Raw genomic sequence first — 20052 nt, 5'->3', positions numbered from 1 at the left:
TTTTTCTTCCCTTTCTAGCTATTGTAAACATGTGACAACCTATGAAGAATCTAATTTTTCGCTGAGTTATCAGTTCATAATAAATCTCTTCTCCTTCCTGCTGAGAATAAAGACCTCTTCCCTCCATGAAGAAGTGAGCTTAATTGAAAAGAGACTTTTTAAAACAAAATATAGTAAAACGAAAAAGAAATCAAGATCCAGGAAAGGGAGAAAATACTGAGAAAAATGAAATAGAAACTTCCTTGGGAAAATATTTTAATAGTGATAATAATGTCAAATTATAATATTCCAGAGAATTATGGGAAATAGAATTTGATTATATATCCACACATACATAGATACATATATATGTATCAAATGTGCTTATAAAAATGTGTATTGGAAAATAAGTGAATTGTGTTTGAATTTATTTTTTAAATTATGAATATTCTTTGAGAAGATTAAACCGTAAGTTTTATAAATGGTATCCAGAAATTTGTATTCATTGTATTTTAAAGCTAAATTTGCCTTTTTTTTTTTTAGGCTAAATTTGCTTTTAAACTAGATCACTTCCTTATTCTTTATGCCCCAAAGGAAATCCCAGATGGATCAAAGATCTAAACAGCATAATCTTTTACATATACATATATTACAGTACTAGAAGAAAACAAGTATGGCTGCTTTGATGATCTTGGAACAGGGAACGACTTTCCAAACATTCCCCAAAACCAGAAGCCAAAAGGGAAAAATTGGTAATGTGACTGCAAAGTCACAGGCAAATAGCAAGTAGGAAAATATATTTGTAGCATATGACAGACAAAGGAATAATTTCTTTAATGTATCAATAGCTCTTGCAAAGCAATAGGAAAAAGACAGGCTGAGCAAGGAATATGAGAAGATAGCTTTCTGGAAAAAAGAAATACAAAGGCCAACCCCAAAAAAATGATATAAATTAAAATAGGTTACCGAAGATATATAAAGGTTTATAATATCTGGTGAGGATACTGGAAAATCAGGCATTCTTGTTCAGTTTATTCATGCAACAAACACAGAACAACTGTGTTCCAGACATATTCTAGGCACTGGAGATACAGCAGTAAACAAGGTCCCTGCCTTTAAGGATCTTCTGTTCTAATAGGGTGGGGGCAGATAGTCAACAAATATACAATAGTGGGGCTGATGAGGTGCAATGAAGAAAAAGCAAGGTAAGGGTGATAAGGTGGGCCTTTTTATAAAAAGTGATTGAGGAAGGCCCCTGGGAGGTGACCTTGAGCAGAGATCAACCGGTATGGAGCAAGCCATGTTGCTTTCCAGGGGAAGGTTATTCCAAGCAGAGGAAACAGGCAAAGGCTCTGAGGCAAGAGTATGCTTGATGGAGTCAAGGAATAGCAAGTTGTTCAGGGCACCTGGAGTGTTAGGGTTGTAGGGGAGAGTAGTAACACAGGAAATGGAAGAATTTGCATTTGGGGCCATGGTAAGAACTTTGGCTTTTGTCCCAAGGGTGTCATGGGAAGCAATTAGAAAATTTTGAGCAAAAGAATGGTGTGATCTGGGGCACCTGGGTGGCTCAGTCGGTTAAGCATCTGCCTTCAGCTCAGGTCATGATCCCAGGGTGCTGGGATCGAGCCCCACATCGGGCTCCCTGCTCAGCAGAGAGCCTGCTTCTCCCACTCCCTCTGCTGTGTTCTCTCTCTCTCTCTCTCTCTGACAAATAAATAAATAAAATATTAAAAAAAAAAATGGTGCGGGCGCCTGGGTGGCTCAGTTGGTTAAGCGACTGCCTTCGGCTCAGGTCATGATCCTGGAGTCCCGGGATCGAGTCCCGCGTCGGTCTCCCTGCTCAGCGGGGAGTCTGCTTCTCCCTCTGACCCTCCCCCCTTCATGCTCTCTCTCTCTATCTCATTCTCCCTCTCAAATAAATAAATAAAATCTTTAAAAAAAAAATGGTGCAATCAGACCTATGTCATAAAAGGACTACGTTGCTCTGTGGTGAATAGATTGCCGGGGGAAATGGGCAGAGGTAGAGGCCACAACAGAGACTACTCTTCTGGTTTGGTCAAGAGGTGGTGGTTTGGACTACAGAGATTATAGTGGAAGTGGTAGGAAGGGATTAGATCCCAGATATAGTTTACGTATGAAATAATAAGGATTTGGTGATGGGTTGGTTGTAGGTGTGAGAAATCAAAATGCCCCGATTTTTTTTCCCCTGTACCATTTATTAAGATGGGGCTGCTTTAATTTCCCCCTATTCACCCTGTTTGTGAGGGAAGTTAACTGGGTTGGTTGTAGGGCTGTGGGAATAGCCAAACACAGGGTACCCAAGATTGAATAGATGAGATTGACAGCAGCTAATTAATCACATATACTTACCACCTGGGAGAGGATGCAGCACTCTATGCAGGGCCAATAGGGTCACATTCGGGAACCGAGAACAACCAGGGACAGGGAGGCAGGCTTTGTATCAGAGGGATGGAGCAGCCCCTGGTTCCTGCACGAGGGTGTGATTGGCTTATTTGAATAATCCCATGGGCAGACAGGAACTCCTCTGGTCCTCTTAATAAGGTTAGGGGACCCTATCCATCCGAGCAGAGTGGGGAGGGGAAGTCAAAGTTAGGCCACTTTGGGGCCCTCCCCGTTTCACCAGATGTCAAAGCAGCACAAGATAATCAGGCCTTAATTTTAGGCTGTACACCACAGGGGAACTCAAAAGAGTGGTATTGGGAAATCAGTGTTATTTGGGGCATATTGAGTTTGAGATGCCTGTTAGACATTGGAGAGACGTTGAAGTCTGAAGTTGGAGGGGCAGGGGTCTGGGGTAAGGTAAATGTAGGAAACATCAGAATATAAGTACTATTTAAAAACCGTGAGGCCAGATGGGATCTCCTAGAGAGTTTGTACAGATAGAAGAGAGGTCTCCATGGTTGCGGTTTGTGCTTCAGCAGCACATGCCCTTCTACTCCTGGATTGCAGAGGGTTTTTTTCAATCAGGAATTAATGTTGGTTTGTTTTTGTTTTTGTTCTTTTGTTTTTTCAGATGCTTTTCTTGCATCTATGAGATGATGGAATGTTTTTTCTTTTTTAGCCAGTTAATATGGCTTTCATACTATGGTTAATAGGAAATTCAATTGAGTTTCAAATGTTAAACTGGCCTTGCATTCCTAGGATAAACCCCACTTGGTCATGATCTATCATCCTTTTCACATATTGTTGAATGTGATTTGCTGAAATATTAAGAATTTTTGCATCCATGTTCATAAGAAATGTTGTTCTGTATCTTTCTTTTACTCCATTACCACAAGGAAGATTTGTGGACATTTCAGTAAAGATAATCCAATTAATACCATGTTGGCCTCTTGTTCTTCAGCTTGCTACCTCATGTCCCAGAATGGATGCTACGATTCCACACAAGCAAATCCTGGTAGAAGGAAGGAACTGTGACTAAACACTTTCTCAAGAGTGTCTTTGGTGAGAAAACCCTTTCTAGAAGCCCCCTGGTAGAGTTTCCTTTACATTCCATCGGCCAGAACTGCACCAGGGGAACCATAAAGGGGAATAGGATTACCATGACTGCTTTAGATTTTCATGATGCATTCCTACCTTCCCTAGGACTAAGGGTCTTTCTCTAATATTTGAGCAAAATTGGGGTACTATTAGGGAAAGGCGGGGGGACTGTCTGTTGATAGGCAATAAGCAATGTCTGCACATGGGGTCTTTCCTCTCTAGTTCAAAGTCTCAACATCTCATATGTGCAAAATATGATGCTATGGTATTATGGGTAAAACAATTCCTAACATCTATTGATCATCTGCCGCCAGGGCATTCTGTTAGAAACTTTCTAACTATTAGCATCCGGATTTGTTCTAGTCTTATGGAATGCCCTAATAAATGCTTGCATAATGTCTATTATGTGCCAGACATTTTTCTCAGTGCTTCATATATTTTATTCATGTATATTAACAATGGAGTTAAATTAATAAATGAGTTATTAATTTATCCTCACAATAACCACATGATGTAGGTACTATTATTCCATTTTACAGATGGAACCTGAGACACAGGGGGAGTTGAATAACTTGCCCAAAGTCACACAGCTAGTCTGGAATAAACTGCTGCACCACACTATCTCTCCCGAGACTTAATCAGCCTTTGCTCCCAAGGAGCTTACAATATTAGAAGAGTCAAAAAAAATTTTTTTAGGGCACCTGGGTGGCTCAGTTGGTTAAGCTACTGCTTTTGGCTCAGGTCATGATCCCAGAGTCCTGGGACCGAGTGCCACATCGGGCTCCTGGCTCAGCGGGGAGCCTGCTTCTCCCTCTGACCCTTTCCCCTCTCATGCTATTTCTCTCTCTCTCAAATAAATAAATAAATAAATAAATAAATAAATAAATAAAATCTTTAAAAAAATTTTTTTTAAAGATTTTTATTTTTAAGTAATCTCTACACCCAACGTGGGACTCAAACTCACAACCCCAAGATCAAGAGTCACATGCTCCACCGACTGAGCCAGCCAAGTGCCCCAGCAGAGTCAAAATCTATTTCACCACATTCAATATACAAAATTAATGCCACTTGATTTTATTATCCATAAATTTTCCCTAGCCTCCACCCTGTTGAGTAGGGGTGGAGGGCAGCCAAGAGGGCAGCCAAAATACTGCTTTGAACCTTTAATCTTACCAATTAAAGATATCTTCATCTCTTCAGGGTTAAAAAGCCACTTTGGAATAAATATTTAGCAAAGTGAAATTTGAAATCCCTATTAAGGCTGTTCCTCCCATCCATCTCCTTCCCTAGATGGCCTCTGGGTTCAAGGGTGAGGTGGAGGAAGAGCCCCGACCCTATCTGTGTCCTCTAGGTCCTTGCCAGGCTCTGACGCAGATGGTTGTGGGTGCTGATCGCCCCGCTCAGCTCCCACTGGCTCAGGTTGTCCACAAGGAATGCTGGTGCTCAGCTCCACCGGCGCCCCCCATGCTCTGCGAGAATGAAGGTGCTTCTGGATCACCTCCACTCTCAGGGATGCCTTAGTATAGGGGGCCGTTTCTCCTTTGCTGCAGGACCCCTATATCAGCACAGGGCACCCTGTAGGTGGGCTCCTCAAGTCCTATCTCTGCCTGAATACTTGCCTCAGCTATTTCTAAACTAGAAAGGTGTGCAATGATGAAATAAGGCAGAAGTAGGCTGAGTGCCATGACGGATGGAGCGCCCCAGGAGCACAGAGGAGGAAGAGAGCACAGCTGGTGGGGGCAGCATGGCGGAGCTGGGCTCCCAGGGAGGTGTGCCCCCGTTCCCAGGCTGCCCCCGCCCAGAGCAGGAAGCAAATTTTTAATCTCCTTTCAGGGGAAGCAATAAATTATTTTGCCACTAGAGTGACTTGTGATATTTGTTGATTTGGGTGGAATCTTTTTTATGAGCAAAACTTACTTTATGTTTTTTTTTTAATTAAAATTCCTTACCACTGCAGTGAAATATAATTTTACAAATTATGTGACCACCCCAAAGGGAAATAAAACCAAGTAATATTTCACATGGTCTCAGCTCCCGTAACTAGTGTAATCGTGTGAAAGCAGATACTTCCGGGGGGGAGGGGGTATGAGTAGAATGCAATAGGTACTTCTAGAAAAAGAGTCTTTACATTGTGTCTGTCAGTGATCAGTCTAAGCTCAAAGCCATGCCAATACAGCATATATGTGCTAAAGTGGAGAGAATGTCATGTTCTCAGTTATCTGAGTATCAAATTTGGATCATCAGAACCTCATGGAAAACACAGCTGTGAAGTACCCTTATTCCACACCTACCTACCTACCTACCGAACCTTTTGCATGTTTTCTCATTTACTATATCTAGATAAATCTATCCATCTACATCTGTGGCAATTAAAAAAGTTTGATCATAGTAGATTAACATAAAAAAAACTCCTAAATTTTTAAAATTAAAAAATTAAGCCAGTGAGTTATGATGAGAATCTTTTCCCATAAGAATACAGAACACTGGCCTAAATATTTTGTTAATCTACAAGGATATCTCATAAATTTTGAACATAGGTGTTGGGTTTTGGGGGGAGGGGATTTGGTTTTTTTAATCCTTCAAAAAATGTGGATTTCTTCAGGCAGTTTGAGATTCTGGATTAGACTTGAAAAGGAGGGCCTTCCACCTGCCAAATTTGGCTCCTCTTGTACTGGGTAAATGGACATCGTTATGGGAATGCAATGCTGGTTAACAGGGTGAGGAGCTGCTGTGTGCCTTACCTCGCCGAAGGGTAGTATTTCTCTGGGGCCACAAAAGGCTTGTCTTTGCCACACAGAAGTGGAACCTTCTATAGCCCAAAGGAAGGAGGAGAGGAGAGCCCAGGGCTGGGGCAGAGCCTGCATCTTTACCCATTGGGTTTCTGTAGTTCTTTGTTCTCTCTTTGTTTTTGTTTTTGTTTTTTCCTTCCATTGGCACAAAGCGGAGGAAAAAAAAAAAAAAGCAGTATTAATCCAACCCTGTATTTATACAGAAAGCGTTATTGCTTAGGAGAGAAGGAGCATTATTTCCAAGTCTTAAGGAAAACTTTGAGTAGAATTTCCAAAGTTCTATGAATCATTATATATTGCAGATAGTTAAAAGTATGTATTTTCATGTTGGGCATAGAGCCAGTGACTTTTTTTTTTCCACTTTAAATACCTCTCTATACTCAAAAGCTAAGTAAATTCACATAGTATTAAGTCTCTCACAAAATGTTTTCAAGAAGCTCTTAGTGTGTGTTCCCTTGTTTTGTGCCCTCATGAAGTATTTAAGCATAAAGTGATTTTAGTGCCAGACTTACCTGATAATAGGCTACGACTTGAGAAGAACTTACAAAAGAGTGCTTTTATTGACTTTATAAATTAAGAACCTGGTATTTCAGCTCACTTGGCCTTTTGCCCTTCTGCAACAATTATTTCCTCTGGAACAATTAGTACATGTTTTATGGATATTTACGTTGAACCAGGTGACTCACAGATATTTCCAAAAGAATTTTTAAGCTTGAATTCCACTTAAATGTAATTACCTTTTGTCACCATTGTTGTCTGCATTAATTCAGATTAAGTGATTAAGTTAAACATTACCTAAAATGAAAGAGGTGGTCTCTGATTTTAGCTCGAACGTTAAAATTAGGAAAGAAGTGTTCCTTACCACGTTGGGGGGTAAGAAAATATTATAAACATGTTTACTTATTTTTACCTTTCTCTCCTTAGATATTCACACCAGAGTAAGTCTCCCTGGGAAGGTCTCCTCTGCCTGGGGTCCCTTGTCACCCTGCTTGGGCCCTCTCCTCCCACTCCCCGCTTGGCCATTCTGCCAAAACACAATTTGCACATGTCGACCCCTCTCCACTTCTCCCGGTCTATCCACTGAATTTCTCCAAGTACAGCCCAGGGATCTGTGTTTCATCAAGGTGGTGCTTGTTAAGACCGTTCCTGACTCCCCTGCCAGCCTCCTCCTCAGCACGGCTGGGGCTCCAGGTGGGTGGGGTGGCCTGAGAGTCTGCATTTTGTCACCTGGCCACCCCCATCCCCATGCACCCTAATTCTGCTCTCTGTTCTGCCTCCCGGTCCCCAACTCACTATGTTCCTTGAATGATCTCATCCTCCCTCTGTCTGAAAGGGCACCGAGTCCTTCCGCAGCATCAGGGAGAGCTCTTTCTGTTCCTCAGCACTTACAACGCATCCCCATCCTATGTTTGGCATTTAGGGAAGCCTACTTCTGCGCGCGTCCTGTTGTCCCAGCCAGGCGGGAAGCCTTTGAGACCGGGGGCCATTTCTCATGCTCTGCGTATAGAACCCCACATCCCACAGATGCTCAAGAAAGGGCTCCGATGGAAGGAATGAGGATAAAAAGGGAAAGATTATGAAAACCTTCCTACTTTCTTATCGGCTATGCACTGCAGGGATCACTGCTTGACGAATGAACCCGGCTGTCTGCCTTCCAAATGTTGGATTTGAATCAAATGGAAGTATTTTTTTTTTTTAAGATTTTATTTATTTGCGAGAGAGAGAATGAGAGACAGAGAGCATGAGATGGAGGAGGGTCAGAGGGAGAAGCAGACTCCCTGCTGAGCAGGGAGCCCGATGTGGGGCTCGATCCCAGGACCCCGGGATCATGACCTGAGCCGAAGGCAGTCGCTTAACCAACTGAGCCACCCAGGCGCCCCTCAGATGGAAGTATTTTTAAAACAGAAGGGGGAACACGGCCTCACTTTTGTTCGAGGTACACCTGAGGCGATACCACAGAGATCACATGTCCCCGCAGTGCTGGGAATATGGCAGGCACTGGTCTCAGCACTTACATATCCCTCCCCTCTCCTCCCCTGACTGATCCCATGATGCACTACGTTATTTGACAAAGACACTGAGAAGTCCTGATCCCAGGCAAACTAGCTCCAGAATCTGTGAGCTTCGGCTTACAGCCCTGCCTCTCCAAGCTCCCAGCCCTGGTGATGTCAGTTTGGAATCAAAGGAGCCCAGGGCACCTGGGCGGCTCAGATGGTTAAGCGTCTGCCTTCGGCTCGGGTCATGATCCCAGGATCCTGGGATCGAGTCCCACATCGGGCTCCCTGCTCCTTGGGAGCCTGCTTCTCTCTCTCTGTCTCTCTCTCTCTCTGTCTCTCATGAATAAATAAATAAAATCTTTAAAAAAAAAAAAAGGAGCCCAAATGCTACCACGAAGAAGAAAACATTAGCGTTTATGACTGACGTGTTTCCTCACCACCCCCTCCTCCAAACCTCCGCCCTGAACCTGTTCGTCCTTCATGCTCCCTGGCCCTCAATTACGGCACCATTCACCTAATCACCTACGCTATAAATCGCCAACCCCTCCCAGTCTGTCATCCAACATCTGTGTCACTCAGCCCTGACGGTTCCACCACCAACGACCTCTCTGGCCAGTCTCCAATCCTCTGACAACATAGTCACTGCCCAGCTCAGGCCTCATCATCTCCTTCCTGGTGTGTGCAAAACCACTCTCATTTCCAAGCATCTGTCCCTGTCCTGCCCCTGCCAGTTATGTCCCCAAAATAGATCTAATGACACTCTGAGGCTCAGCACCCTTCGATGGCTTCTTGCTGAGTGTGGGTCCTACACAGCACCTCCCTCACCTGCCCCGCTTCCTCCATCGCAGACAAGGGGATCCTGAACAACCATGACATCTCCCACCTCAGGGCCTTTGCCCATGCTGTATTCCTTATCAGAAATGTCCTCCTTCATCTCAGGAGACCCCTTATTCTTCCTTAAAGACCCTGCTCAATTGTCATGTCCTCCATTTCCCCTCCTCAGCTCCCCCAGCCAGAATCCATCATTCCCTAAGCATTCGACACACATCCCCATTAGGGCATTTGCAACATTTGTGCGAATGTGCCCAGGTCTCCAGATCAAGCAACTTGTGTGTCAGACCATGAGTTAGTCGTGGATACACGCTCCCGTGGGCTGGGTAGGAGATTTGGAGGGTAAGAAGCCTGAGATCTTATATGAAAAGTAGAGTTCACAAAGGTTAAAAAAATATAGGTAACATGTCAAAGAAGAAGCTCATTTAGGAGATTGCACACACCTAATTTATAATAATGAACTTCATACAATTAATTTCTTTTTTTAATGCAAGCATTTATTTATTTAGAGAGGAAGGAGAGGGCAGAGAATCTTTTTTTTTGTAAGATTTTATTTATTTACTTATTTATTTATTTGTTTGTTATCAGAGAGAGAGAGAGCACAAGCAGGGGGAGCAGTGAGGGAGAGGGAGAAGCGGGCATGGGGCTCCATCCCAGGACCCTGGGATTATGACCTCAGCCGAAGGCAGACATTTTGCCATCTGAGCCACCCAGGCGCCCCATACAATTAACTTCTACTTGCCACCCACCCGAAACTTCATAGGGTCTCTCTTCTGTGCATTCTCAATGCGACGGCAGTACGTTGTTTTGCTTTGTTAAGGATCATGTGCGTTCCAAGAAGCACTCTTTTTGCTTTGCCTGCTCTGTCTCCATGTTAAAAGCCCTCTGATTTCCTGTCTCAGAGTTCGTGTCCCCATCTGCTGATCCCCACGATGGCCCCAGAGTAGAGTCACCTGGAGTTTTGTGATGCCCTGAGGAGCTTTGACTAAGAGGATGGCAGATTCCTGAGGAATATTGCCCCACTGCCTCTCAGTTCCAAAGTGATAGAAACAGCGTGGTGCTCGAGGTGGTTTCAGACCTCGCCCACAGCAGCCCTGTCCCTTCATGAGAAGCAATCCCGCAACTCCGAATCCTGCTTCCACGTCATTTCTCTCTCTTGATGCTTATGGTGAAATTCTCCTGATTTTTTTTTTCCTGTTCCTTTTTTCAACCCCTAGTTCTTCCTTTTTCTAACTATCACCAACAGGAGTAACTCAAAATTCCAGATATTGGAATTGACAGTTTTGCAATGTTTAGGAAAGATAACCAAAGGTGAGTCACAAAATACTCGAATTTCAAGTAAAAAGAAACTCAGCTGGGGAAGAATTACTAGAAAAATTGAGTTAATAAAATGTCAACTTTGGGCAAGCAACTTAATCCCTTGTTTCCTTCCTATAAAGGCAGGATAATCTCTCGTATTAAAATGTGGTGAGATGCTACAATTTTAAATATCCATTTTATAATGAAGATGTTTCCCCACTAGTAACCTTTTCTTCAAAGAGTGAAATATGCCAGTGTGAACCAGCAAGCAGAGCCAAGGCCTCCCACTCCAGAGCCTGGAGCACTTTCTTGAGATGGCTGCAAAGCATGATGGCTCCTCCCCATTCAGTATTAGTCACGGACAAGAGAGGTTTACTGAAGGGCAAGGCCAGCGTGTCTAAGCAAAGGGCTTTCTGGCAGCCGTGTTGCAACTGTTGAGCCTTCGCTGGAATGATCGATCTGTGTGAAGCCACAAGAAAAGAATGTGAGATATCTGGGTTCCAGTTGCCAGCAAGAGGGTGACACCCAACTTGACATAGCTTCTTCTGCCTCCATTCAGAAATGGGGAGAGAGTCTGGATCAAGTCCCAGGTATTTAACAAGACTCACCTGAGACTGCAGTCATCCTGGCGTGACAGGCAGACATGGTAGGGAAGGGATGAAGCCTCCGTGAACAAGGACATCGGAAGATAGACTGTCGATACCACAAAATGGAGAGAGAGTTCAGGGAGTCGCCATGTTCTCTAAGCTGGAGAATCAATTTAGAGAATACTCAAACGCCATCCCCTACACCAGGTGTTGTCACTAGAAGCCCCCGCCATGGCTCTGCCGCATTTAAACTGTCCAGGCTGCTTTATAATGGGGCGACAGGCTAAACCCAGAATGTCAGGCAGAAATACTCTCATACTGGTGGTACCACCACCTAGAAGGGCAAGTGTGGGATTTGGAAATAAGGGTCTGGATTCAAGTCCTGAATTCACTGACTATGAGACTCTGAATACATCATTTGATCTCTCTGGACCTCAGTTCTTTATCTGCAAGGTGGGACATAGTCCTGTCTACCTCAGAGGCTTGTTTTAAGAGTCAAAGTTGCTGAGGTATGTGATCTCTGATCAATGAATACTGCCCAAAGAAGGCTAATGTCATCACAGTCCTGAATAACAACTATCGATACTCTAGAATTAGCTTATTGCTATGCTAGATGATGAGGGTTTTTTTTTTTAATATGAGATATAGTTTCTGTCCCTTAAGCAGCTTATAATAAATACAGTAAGGAAAAATGGGAAGGTGGAACGCTTCATATTTATTGAATTCCAATAGGTCTGGCATAGTTCAAGACACTTTTCACAAAACAAAACAGATAATTCCTTTGGTGATAGGAATTAGTACCTCATAACCCCCAGTTGTGGAAACTGAGGCTCAGGGTTAAGTAATTTTCCTAAGTCACAGAGCTGGGAGGCGAGGGTGGGGATTCCACACTCTCCCTTCCACACCCCGTATCTCCAGAGCGGAAGGCTTTCATGTCACAACCGTGAGAGACAGGATGGCTCTGGTACGCTGGGCGGGACCGACTCTCGGATGGCAGGCACGGAGGCCCTACCATTGCAGCTACTTGAAATGTCTCTCCGATACGGGCTGTTTCATCAGAGTGAGGTCCCTGCATGTGATGAGCCCTGCAAATGGCTGGTCAGCTGATGGTGAGGTGGCGTGGCCAACAAACAGGCACGGGGAGGAACCAGACTAGCTTCCCAATCACCTAATCTCTAAAGAAGATGGAGGCCAACCATCAAGTGTCTTTGTGCAGGGGATTGTGGGAGCTTCTTTAACCACATGATCTTATTTAACTCCACAAAACTTGATATTGTTTCCCTCATTTTACGGCAAGGAAAGCTGAGGACTGGCCGTGAGGTAGACTGCTTGGGTAAAAATATGAGGCAGATCTGAGATTTGAATCCAGATCTGATGGCCTTGAAGTCATTCTCTCGAACTCATGCAGAGCTGAATGAACTGAAAGGCAGAGCAGCTTGTGAAGAACAGTTTAATAACGGGATAGCTGAGGTACTGTGGGAGTCGTTCAGATGGGATGGGAGGGATGCCTGGAGGAGTTGGCATTGCAGGTGCCCCAGAAGGCAGAGGTGGGATGGGGGCGGTGAGGTGGAGAGAAGGAAAGGAATAGCAGAGGCAACCAGGGGCCGAAAATTGTAGGACATATTCAGGTAACACTGTGAGGGGGTCCAGAGCATTGGGGGCTTTTCACTGGGACATAAACTCGGAAATGTATGTAGTGGCCAGATAGAGAAGGAACTTAAATGCCAGACCAAGGAGGTTGAACTTCAGTTTTATAAACGGTGGATAGCTAAGATCAGAACTACTCCTAGCAACCATCCTTTTGAGTCATGAGACGTTGGAGCTGGAAGGGACCAGATGGCCAGTCCAACCTCTTCCTTTTTCTGAGGCCAAGAAAGCAGAAGAACCTGGGCTAGAACCCACTCGATCTATTCAGCCTGCCTCTTAACTTCCACATTCCCTACTTGGAAGCCCATGACTTGAGAAGGTACCTCAAAGATCCTCCTTCTCTTAAACACACACACACACACACCCATCCATGAGCTAAAAAGAATTATTGCCAAACAAATACAAAGATGCTAAGCTTCACTCATAATTTTCAAAAAATGCGAATCAAAACAATGAGATAGTATTTTTCATCTAACTGACTGGCAAAACAAAGTTTGATAATGCCCGTGGTTGGTGAGGGTGTGGCACTTCAGGCTGTCCAATATCCTGTTGGTTGAAACCCAAATGGGGCAACCTTTTGGAAAACAATTTGGTAAGATCTATAAAAGTTGCAACTTTGCATGCCTTTTTCATGGAAGCTCCAATTCTAGGATTTACCCAATAGCCATACCCAGTCAAGTGTGCAAAGTATATATAGTTAGAGGGCTGTTTATTGCAGAACGTTTATAAATGTGAAAAACTGGGGAGAAAAACCCTAATTGTTCACCCATAGGGTCTCATTGTCACACATCAATACAAAGAAATAATATGTAGCCATTTTAAAAAAAAAAAAAGGCAGTAGATATGTATACACTCACATGGAAAATGTTTAAGACATAAGAGATGGAAGCAAGCAAGCTGAGGAGGGTTGTGCACAGTGTGAATCCCATTTGTGTAAGAAAATAAGACATATGTATGCTTACAGATACATAGGCATTATCTAGGAAGAGACATTAAAACTGTTCACAGTGATATCTCCGGGGAGAGGGACAGGATGGAGGAGGGAGGGACTCTGTGCTCTAAACACTCTGGGTTACTTAAATTTCCTTTTTTCCTTTTTTTTTTTTTTTTGTTCCTTTACTTCTCCCTTTCTTTCTTTTTTGCTTTTTTAAAAAAACTATGACAATGTATGATTTTTATAACTTAAAAAAATAGTAACAAAAATAAAGGTATTTCCAACAGATAGATGGATGGCTCATAGATCTGGATTTTAACTTCTGTTTTAGAGAACTCTTAGAGACAAGCTCAATAAGCCTGTATGAACATTTGCAAAATAGACCCAGTGTTTTTTATTAATACATCTAAGGTCTAACAACCTCGGGCCCTTACCGTTCTTGTTTTTGGTTTTGTGATTTGACATTTATTCATTCATCCCGTATTTATTTTGTGCCTACCATGTATCAGGCAGTGGGACTGAAGCATGAGGCCGTTAGTCTTTGTAACAGGAAGGCCGTTTAGATCAATCCGCAGACATGGTCCAGAAGGGAAGAGAGGCAGGACCAATGCCTGCAGAGGATCGGACCCATTCAATGAACACTTACTGGATGTTTTCTACGTGTATCGCATGAGGCCGGGGACATTCAAATGGAAGCAGTACAATCCCCGCCCTCTCATGAAGAGCGCCCACCATGGTAGAGCTGGACACAAACAGAAAATCGCATATTACAAACAGAATCTGGTAAATGTAATGGGGTGATGCATGGGGGACAGTGAGTGTGCACAGGACACTTGATCCAGCCTAGGAGGTCAGGGAGGTCCCGCTGGGGCAATGGGGAGTCCTGGCTGAGTCTGGAAGGTTGAGCGAAGTGGGCCAAGTGGGAAGTGGAGGGGCAGGGAATTGGGGGCAAGGGTGGTTCTCAGTACTGATCAACAAGGGAAGGAGAATAGCGAAATGGCAGGTTGAGCTATTCATCTACACACCCGGCTAAGGAGTTTGAACTTTATCTTGAGTGTACTAGAGTGAAATGATCTCAAATGTGTGCTTTATAAAGCTCAGCCTGGCCACAGCTGGAGATGCAGTAGAGGAAGAAGAGAAAGAAAAGTCGAGGTAGAGACAGGGTCCCACTGTGAGTCGCTTCAAGCAGTGCAACACTGATGATTTCCACCTATACTCTTATTAAAATTTTCCTTAAATTATCTCATTTAAAACAATACAATTTATTTAAACAGGAAACTAGTAAATAAGAAAAAGAGGACAGGCTCCATGCTCCAGTGTTGTACCCAGGATTAGGGGATGGAAATGGGAAATGGCAGAGGGGACAGTGAGAAGTGTCTGTTGATGCTGATTCAGGGCCCAAGGGGCCTGGAGAACAGGGAGCAGGAAACTGGCAAGGATGCTGAGGGACAGCGGGTGCTGAATGAAGCCCCCGGGGGCCTCCATGCTGCTAAATCCTCATCTTACTTGACCTCCAGGCAGCATGTGCCCCAGCTGACCATGCCTTCCTCCTGTCTCACTTTCTCTACTCAGCTCCCATGCGTCCGTTCTCCTCCGACCTCAGTGGTCTCCCCTCTTCTGCCTCCTCTGCTGGATCCCCTTCTTCCCAGCCTTCCTGTGTTGGGGGCTCCAGGATCCTGTGTTGGTCCCATTTTCTCCTCCCTCACCGCGGTGGAGATTGAGCTTATCCTCAGGCCTTCAAGACCATCTTTGTGCTGATGACTCCCCGATGTCCATTCAGCCCCTTCATCCCTGGACTCTACACTCACATCCAACCTACTGATAATATCTATTTGGATCTCTAATAAAAATCGTGAATTTACTTGCAAAATGGGACTCCTGACCTCCCCCAGACTTATGCCTGCTGTCTTCCCCATCTCAGTGATGGCAAAACATTCCTTCCAGCTTTTACCTTTAATAGCCGTCTTTGAATCTCTTTTTCTCATACTTTATGTCCAATTTCCTGGAAATCCTTCTGGCTCTATCTTCAGAAGAGATCCAACCATGTCTCACTCTACCACCCTAGGCCACGCTACTGTTATCTTTGGTCTGGGCTCACTGCGCCCATCTTTGTGCCCCTACCACCCACATTATTTAAAGACAGGGGTGAGATCAGGTCACTGCTCTACTCCAAACTCTCCATCTTACTCAATAAAAACCAAAGTGGGCACAAAGTCCTACATCTCCCCATCCTCCCTCTTTGTCCCCCTCTGGTCATACGGGTCTCCTGACGTTCACAGTTCACAACTTATGCAAAGGTGTGCCTCTGCCTGTACCCCCCTCCCTCACTTCCTTGAAGGCCTTTCCTCCTCCAGCCTTCCAATCCCGTCTCCACCCCATGCTCTCCAGCTGCCTGCTCTCCTTTTTCTCCTGCAGAACTTGCCACTCTCCAACACACCATATAATTTACTCATTGTGTTTATTGTCTATTACCCCCTAGGATGCTGAAGGCTGGCAGGGAAACTTGTTCACTATCTCCAGCATCTAGAACAATGCCTGGCATATAGGAGTTCTCTCAATATATATTTGTTGAACCAGCGAGCAGACCCCAGAGACGAAGAGAGTTTCAGCTCAGAAGGACAATTTGGGCCAGAGGTAGGGGTGGAAATGAATGGCAGCCGGGTGGTAAGCACAGACAGACTGCAATAGGGCTGCTAGAAGGCTCAGCAGCGGGTTAGAGATGGAGCCCGAGGAAGAAGCTCTGGGGTGAGGGAAGCGAAGGGTGAAGGGGTTGAAGCCCCGACGGGGGTCCTGATAAAAGGGTGCGCGGGGATTAGAGGTGGGAGACAGCGGGGGGCCTGCAGTGAGGTGGGGCGCAGAAGAGGAGGACGGGCAAGCACTTGGCACCAGGCGGCTGGGACTGGAGTCTGATGCCACCACTCGGCTGGTCTCCACCCCGGCCGCACGAGGGGAAACAACGGTTGCCCAGTGACTGTCACTTAGCGGCCAATGTAAGAAGGATGCGCACGAGGTTCTAAAGCCGGACAGCTGCGGTGGGCTCGGCGAGGAAGGAGACATCTGCGCTTTCTCAGGTAAAAGCCAGAAGCCTCATAAATAAGTGGCCGCGGACTGAGAGGCGGCACGAGGGCGGGGAGCTTCACAGACCCGGGGAGGGAAGGTGCCCGAGGCAGCGGAGCGGCCGACCGCGGGCGGGGAGGCTCCGTCACTGGAGCAGGGAGGGCTTCGGTGGGCGAGCGGGGAAGGAAGGACCCTCAAGGCCCGAGAAGGCGGCGCCAAGGCACGGCCCGTCCCTCAGGTGAGCCGCCGAGGCCTGCGACCGCGGCCCAGGGTGGTGGGCGCGCGGTGGCCGGCGGCGGGGCGGGAGGTGCGCGCGGGGAGCCGCACCGCCACGCCAGTCCCGGCGGGAGGCCGGCCGAGAGCGCGGGGCGCGCCGCACGGACGCGGCCACGCGGAGCGGCGGCCCCCGCCCCGGCGCCCCGCGCGCCCGCCAATCAGGCGGCGCCGCCGGCCGTCCAGCCCCCGAGGCCCCGCCCCGGGCCGGCGCGCCGCCAGCCAATGGGCGGTCGAGCCCGGGCGCCCAGAGCGCGCAGCCCGCGCGGAGCCGGCTCAGAGCGAGAAAAGCGAACCCAACCCGTCGGGGCAGCCGCTCCGGACCCGCCGCCGCCGCCGCCGCCGCCGCTGCCGCCGCCTCCTCCTCCTCCCCCCGGGATCGGGTGTACTGTCCCAACCCGAAAGTCCAGTTCTGCGGCCCGGCAGCGGTGAGCAAACGCGATGACACAGGAGTACGACAAGTGAGTGAGGCGCCGGCGCGCGAGTCGGCCCGTGCGGCTTGAGGCCGCCGCTGTGCGCCGGGCCGGCCGCACCTGCCGCGAGGCCGGGAGAGGCGAGGCCGGTCGGGCGGGGGTGCGAGGCCGGGCGCGGGGCGCGGGGCGAGGCCGGGAGGGCGGGGGGCTCGTCTCGCCGTCCACTTTCTTCCCCGCCGCGGCCTCTGCCCTCGGCACCCCCTCCCCCGCGCCTTTGTTCCACCGAAGCCCCCGGGGAGACCCTTGCCTTGGGGACGCAATTCATGAGGGGAGACCCCCCTCAGCTCCCTCCCCGCTCCGCCTCAGCGGCCTCGTCAGGGGGACCAGCGCGCGGGCGCGCCCCCGTCTCAGCTCTGCTGCTGGCAGGGGTGCGGGAAGGGAGATTCGGGGCGCCGCGCCGCGCGAGACCCCCGCCAGGGTCGCTTTTGCTCAGGGGCGCCAGCGGAGCTCTTTGGGCCCCGCTGCCCCGCTGGGAAGGTAGACGTCTCTGCTAATCAGTCCCTTGTCGTCCAGCCATCTCCTTCAGTCCGTCCGCTAGAACTTCCGAAAGGAGAAATTTAGGGAAAAGTTGAAGTGCTCTGGTGTCCTGGCATTCCCCCCCACCCCGCCCGGCTGGCTGTGTGAGTGAGAAAATTGTTGTAGGAGTTATTTTGCCACTTGCATCATTGATGGTAATTACAGATTACTGTAATTAAAAAAATCTTCAGAAAATATCAAGAAGATGAAATCTTCGAAATCCGGGTGATAAACAGAACGCACTGTACTAATACTCCTTTTGGAGTTTGTGATTAAAGAAATATTTTTAACAAATGCAAGGTGGTAATGTAAGATGTTAACCTTAAGGGACACTGGGTGAGGGATATTTCCGTATTTTCTTTGCAACTTTTCTGTAAGTGTAAAATTGTTGCGAAATAAAACATTTATTAGGAAAAAAAGTAAATCGCACCAAACCAATCTGTGTACTTCAGATCAGTAAATCCAGATCAGAGGTCTCCAGTTTTATAATTATTTGTTAAGGATCATTTTATTTAAGCGATCTTTTTCTGACTGGGAAGGATAGATATTGTGTATGGGATATCTTAAATGGATGAATCTTGTGTTGTACAATGTGCAGGTAAAATATCACTTGAAATATGTTTCAGAAGCCTTTTGAGAGATCACTGATGAAGGGTTTAAGACTTACCAAAGGCAGTGACGGGCTTTTAGGGACTAGCAACTGCCTGACTGTCATATGAGGAAGTAGACTAAGACAGGCAACTGGTTACTGTTTATTTCTTGACTTATGGTTTAGATAAGGCAAATTTCCAAAGCTAAAATTTTGGCCTTAGGCACACTTTGGAAATGTAAGACACCTCCAGGGTGATCACAAACAGAACCATTTGCAAAAAATATTTTCTGTTGCCTGTACAAATTTGGGATGGGGGTGGGAGAAGAAGGGAAGCTGAAAAACTAGCATTACGGGAATTGAATGAGCCAAGTGCTGTCATAATCTTCTGGAAGTAGCTATTACACTATTAATAATAGCTTAGCAGTACACCAGTAAATCACCCCAAGATACCACTGATTCAGTGGTTGTTATACTCTGCTCCTAATGGTGTAGGGAATGCCCTTTTGTGTGTTTATTTATTGTGAATTTGAGATTTATACACAGCCTTCATTTTTAAATAAACTGCTTCATTGTGTTTGTTTTGTGTTAGTATACCCCCTCAAGACTGCTTTCCCTACTAAATGTAATTAGTATTTGGATTTTATGCCTTGATTTTATGCCTAGACATGCGTTTAAAACATTGACTTTGAAATAAGACCTAATTTTGAGGATAAATTAAGTTGTTGCTCTGTGTTCCCACCCCTTTTCAAAGATGTTCTCCTTTTTAAAAATCTGTATCTGTTTTTAAAGGGCCTGGGTGACTGCCAAAACCCTAACCTTTGTTGATTACTTGAAAAGATAATCAATCTTTCTACATTCACTTTTAGAGTAGGTAGGTCACCTTTAGGCCATTTACATATTTCATTTGTGTGTTGCAATGAGAGCTGATCCTTAAATTTGCTTGTTAGAATACTGATAATTCAGAGTAGTTTTAAACATTAACAATTTCTTTTCCTTAAAAAAAAAAATGCTTCATTTTGCTGGAGTTCGTGTTCCACTTTTTCTCCTTATTGACTCATTAAATAGTACCAACCAACCAGTTGTTGAGACTGTTGACATTTCAAGTTTTTGGAATCGGTAATGTTTGTTTTAATCTTTAAAATTAAATCTTCTGTAAGACTTTACTAAGATCTCCGTTGATTTTCTGGATTTTTCCCACCAAACTACAATGTTAAAATGAAACCGTTCTTGCCCAGTGTGAAAATCTAGTAAAGATTTTTAAAAACAGATTTCCCACCTATTTTCTTAAAAAGCTCTTTTTGTTCAGTGGCTTTATTTATTGTTGTAGATTCTTAAGTGTTTATCTCTAAGATAAACAGTTAACTCCCATGCCAGAAAATTATGCCTCCTTATTGATTTACAGTCCCCTTTGGCCACATTCCATGCTCAATCTGCTGGTAATCAGTAGAATATTCTAACTTTCTCATATACCCCCAAGGATTAAACGAAGTCGCTCTTTTTCTTTCCTCCCCCTCCTCCTCTCTCCCTGGTTTGTGGGTAGGAAAGTTTTTAAGGCATGGTATCAACAGGAGAAAGAG

The 20052-nt window shown here is 45.8% G+C and overlaps 3 protein-coding genes across 6 annotated transcripts in view; 2 read left to right on the top strand and 1 right to left on the bottom strand.

Annotated features, from left to right (window-relative positions):
* Window positions 1–3317, top strand: part of TAF1B (TATA-box binding protein associated factor, RNA polymerase I subunit B) — a 68764-nt gene extending 65447 nt beyond the window's left edge. For both annotated transcript variants that reach the window (XM_081797224.1, XM_081797225.1), the window contains one exon: window positions 19–3317. In XM_081797224.1, the coding sequence (XP_081653350.1) occupies window positions 19–220 (202 nt within the window). In that variant the 3' untranslated portion in view covers window positions 221–3317. The remainder of the gene's footprint in view (window positions 1–18) is intronic.
* The window catches only part of LOC115942447 (cystin-1), a 133029-nt gene that overhangs the window by 539 nt on the left and 112438 nt on the right, over window positions 1–20052 (bottom strand). The gene's annotated exons all lie outside the window — the stretch shown is intronic.
* GRHL1 (grainyhead like transcription factor 1) overlaps window positions 17182–20052 on the top strand; it is a 49603-nt gene continuing 46732 nt past the window's right edge. For 2 of the 3 annotated variants that reach the window (XM_081797223.1, XM_081797222.1), the window contains exon 1: window positions 17182–17355. In XM_081797223.1, the coding sequence (XP_081653349.1) occupies window positions 17336–17355 (20 nt within the window). In that variant the 5' untranslated portion in view covers window positions 17182–17335. The remainder of the gene's footprint in view (window positions 17356–20052) is intronic. The other variant, XM_081797221.1, reaches the window with a different exon arrangement.

The sequence above is a fragment of the Leptonychotes weddellii genome, chromosome 10, assembly GCF_054177405.1.
Source record: "Leptonychotes weddellii isolate Sample4059 chromosome 10, ASM5417740v2, whole genome shotgun sequence".
Classification (NCBI taxonomy): Eukaryota; Metazoa; Chordata; class Mammalia; order Carnivora; family Phocidae; genus Leptonychotes; species Leptonychotes weddellii.
This window is presented reverse-complemented; position numbering and strand designations above follow the sequence as displayed.